General features: G+C 35.5%; 1 protein-coding gene across 3 annotated transcripts in view; it reads left to right on the top strand.

Moving 5' to 3' along the window:
• Positions 1-3,874, top strand: part of FAM208A (family with sequence similarity 208 member A) — a 48,081-nt gene that overhangs the window by 23,013 nt on the left and 21,194 nt on the right. For all 3 annotated transcript variants that reach the window (XM_015571191.1, XM_015571189.1, XM_015571196.1), the window contains exons 11-13: positions 1,298-1,370; positions 1,463-1,534; positions 2,472-3,200. In XM_015571191.1, coding sequence (XP_015426677.1) covers positions 1,298-1,370; positions 1,463-1,534; positions 2,472-3,200 — 874 coding nt within the window. The remainder of the gene's footprint in view (positions 1-1,297; positions 1,371-1,462; positions 1,535-2,471; positions 3,201-3,874) is intronic.

Genomic DNA, 3,874 nt, shown 5'->3' with positions numbered 1-3,874 from the left:
CTGCTCTGAGCCCAACCAGGGGCTGCACCTAGGGATTGGGCCTGCCCTCTGCCACCCGGGAACAGGCCTAAGCCAGCAGGTCGTTATCTCCTGAGGGGTCCCAGACTGCGAGAGGGCACAGGCCAGGCTGAGGGACCACCCCCGCCCCAGAGTGCACAAATTTTTGTCCACCGGGCCTCTGTGATATATAAAACTTTTAGATAAAAGTGTTTGAGTCTGAAACAAAATTTTCATGTACATTGTCTACCTTTTGAGTGTTCAAACAATGTTTTTATTAAATGTAAATTGGTAGCACAGTCAGTTTTCAGCCTTTAAATTATGGGCCCTTACACAAATTTTGTTTATTGGAATTATTTAATAGGGATTTGTAGCACAAGTTTTCTTTCAAGGGAATCATTCCAGTTCAGAAGGGTATACTCTCCAGTGCATTCCTGGCTACCCTGGCATTCTTGTCTTTTTATAATTTATCCTAGGATCTTTCTTTGTATACTTACTTGTACATTTGTCTTAATCTGTTCTCACCCTTTTGCCAGTCATAGGTATTCTGATGTCTATCATATTATAACTCTGCCTTTGTTCATGATGTTGCCTCTGTTGAAATGTCTTTCCCCCAACCTCAGGCTCTTGGCACTGTACCCATCCTTCAAAATTCACCTCCAGTACACTTTCAGTTTCTTTTCTGATCATAAATGAACTGTATTTTTCCCTTCATGTTGCTTTGTAAATCTTTTTAAGAATTCGTCTGACTTAATCTAATTATTGATATTTCCTGTGTTGCTCTGTCCACCCAATTATAAACTAGTAGTGATCAGATATTTTGTTTTTTCTTTGAAGTTATTTCTGGCAAGGCAATTTGCCTTACGTGTGAAAGATTTTCATTAAGTGTCTGAAGAATTAGCAACACATTTCATTTGTGATTAGCCTGAACTCTTAAAGGCAGCATTTGTGTCATACTTGTTTTATATTTCCAACATCCAGCACACTGCCTTTGCAATTAACATGTCTTTTGAATTGCTTTTGAAGGCTTTAGTTTGATCCTTGTATTTTAGTGTCAAGGGGAAATCAGCAAGTTGGTTTCATAGTAAATTAGAAGAATTTTCTCACTTAAGTTACGAAAACTAAAGAATATTTTATTAGAATTCTGTGAATTAGCAGAGTTGGAAAAGAGTTTTTAACAATTAAGGAACAATAATTTTTCTAAAGATGATCAAGAACCAATTAGCAGAAACTTCTGTGTCTGCCTTATGGTTAGTAATAATAAAGCAGATTAAACTTCTTCCCTCTTCTAAAAATGCAGGTTCTGGTTAAACCTTTGGGAGACCGAGGATACCTTTTTCTTCTCTCTCCTTATCAAATGGTTTCTCCATATGGTAGGTAATGTCTTTAATTTTTATAGTTCTTTATTAAGTTTTTAGGGTAAAACACATTGCCAATTAATTTGACTTCTTTTTTTTTTTTTTAGAACATCAAACTGCCAGATCTCGAATCCTACATGCTTTGTTTCTATTTCAAGAACCTAGAGGCATAGTTACTTGTAAGTTCTTTGACTGTCTAAATCCAGTCTTATATTGAAATTTCCAGATAACTCCCTAAGCAGTTTGTTTTTCTTACATCATGTTTTAGGAAGTACTGGGGGTAGTAAGAGCTATTAGCAAAGTAAAGTACAAATTATATGACTTGATTTGTTATTTTTTACTATGAAAAATTATTTGGGTTTTAATCGTTTTTTCACTAAATGTTGATTGTAATCGTTATAACACAATGGCTTAATTTTTCAGGGTTTTATAAAATATGATTTTTAAAAAATCTTAGTTCATTTTTGCATTCAGATTTAACAACTGTAAAAGCATCATGTGCTGGGTTAAATATTAGGCCATTCAAAATTAATTAGAATTTTTCACACTGATATCCGACAAAATTTGCTTTTCACCATTCCTAAGAACTAACTTTAGTGCTATATTAAGATAAAATTCCCACTAATGTCTTTCACTGTTAGATTAAGAATGAGATTCTCAGTTGTAGCACTCAGTGCCTGCACATCTCCTTATGGGGATAGAGTTCTTACGAAGTTCTTATAACAGGAAGGAATGCCATTGCTATCCTGGGTAAGACTATCTTGCGAGGAGCCTCATATCTTGCCCTGCTTCTTTATTTCTCCTGACATTTTGCTTGCCCCAAGTTGAAAGGCCTAGTTACAAAAGGAAATGAGATCTTCAATGAGTGGGTATTTTCCCCTTTAAAAATATGTTCTATAATTTCCTTTGTTTTAGTTTCTCATCGGCTTGTTTTAGTCCCCTAGACTTAGAAACATGTGATTCATATATTTCTATGTTACATATATGTATTAAGGTACATACGAGTTTGGTTCACCATTAATGTATGAATGTTAACATTTCTTTGACAATATGTAGATCTGTATTTGATTAGTTTCTTCATTGCTAACATGGCTTACTCTTTTTGTTTGTTTACAGCACAAAAAGGTTCAACCAATGTAGCACCAGCACAAAAAGGTTCAACCAATGTAGCACCACCAGAGAGACACGAGAGCATGCCAGATATATTGAAAATAACTCAGTTTTTACAGTTTGCTTTGATTCGGTGTCGAAAGGAATTAAAAGATATAAATAGTATAAATTTTCATTCTGGTGTTCAAAAGTATGTAAGTGAATTTTTTAAGCGAGGTTTTGGTTCAGGTAAACGAGAGTTTATTATGTTTCCATATGATTCACGATTAGATGATAAAAAATTCTTATACCCAGCTCCAAGAAATAAATCCCATATTGATGATTGTTTGCATACCTATATTTTTCGGCCTGAAATGTATCAGTTACCTATTTGTCAGTTAAAAGAGCTATTTGAAGACAATAGAAAACTTCAACAGTTCGGTCAACTTTCAGATTATGAAGGCCACGAAGAAATGAATGGCACAAAAAAGAAATTTGGGAAACGAAATAACTCAAGGGGTGAGACTATTAAACCTGGAAAGCAGAAGTCATCTCACTCTTTGGATCATGATAAGGATAGATTCAAAGAATTGATTAATTTGATTCAGTCTAGGAAAAAAAATGTGGGTGGGGACTCAGACACAGAAGATATGAGAAGCAAAACTGTCTTGAAGAGGAAGCTTGAGGATCTACCTGAAAATATGAGAAAGTTCGCCAAAACCAGTAATTTAGCTGAAAATTGCCATCTGTATGAAGGTAAAATATCAGTTTGCTCTTACACAGTATAAAAATAATAACCAAAAATATAGTAAAGTAGTTCTGTCCTTTCTTCTAGCATAGGGGTCTGCAGATTACAAAGTGAAAGCCAATCCAGCCAGTTTTCTGTTTTTGTAAAGAAAGTATTGGAATACAGCCATGCCTATTCATTTATGTGTATACATAGTTGCTTTCACACTATAATGGCAGAGTTGGGACAGAGATTTTATGGCCCAAAAGCCTAAAATATTTACTGTCCGGTCCTTCACAGAAAATACAGTTATTTGCCAACTCCTACCCTAGCACATTGGATTTCTGAATTGTGTAGCTTAGACAAATGTGAGAAAATAAAGTATTCTCAGCTTTTAGCCTACTAATTGGACCACCTGTCCTTTCATATTTCTTTTTTTTTCTAATTAAATCTTTATTGTCTAGATTATTACAATTGTTCCTCTGTTTTCCCCCTATAGCTCCCCTCCACCCGGTTCCCACCCCACCCACTGCTGTTACCCTCTGCCCCCACAAGTGTCCTCATCCATAGGTGTACGATTTTTTTCCAGTCTCTTCCCACACCTCCCACACCCCTTTTACCCTGAGAATTGTCAGTCCACTCCCATTCTATGCCCCTGATTCTATTATATTCACCAGTTTATTCTGTTCATCAAATATTTTCT

This window comes from Myotis davidii, unplaced genomic scaffold (genome assembly GCF_000327345.1).
Source record: "Myotis davidii unplaced genomic scaffold, ASM32734v1 scaffold111, whole genome shotgun sequence".
NCBI lineage: Eukaryota > Metazoa > Chordata > Mammalia > Chiroptera > Vespertilionidae > Myotis > Myotis davidii.
This window is presented reverse-complemented; position numbering and strand designations above follow the sequence as displayed.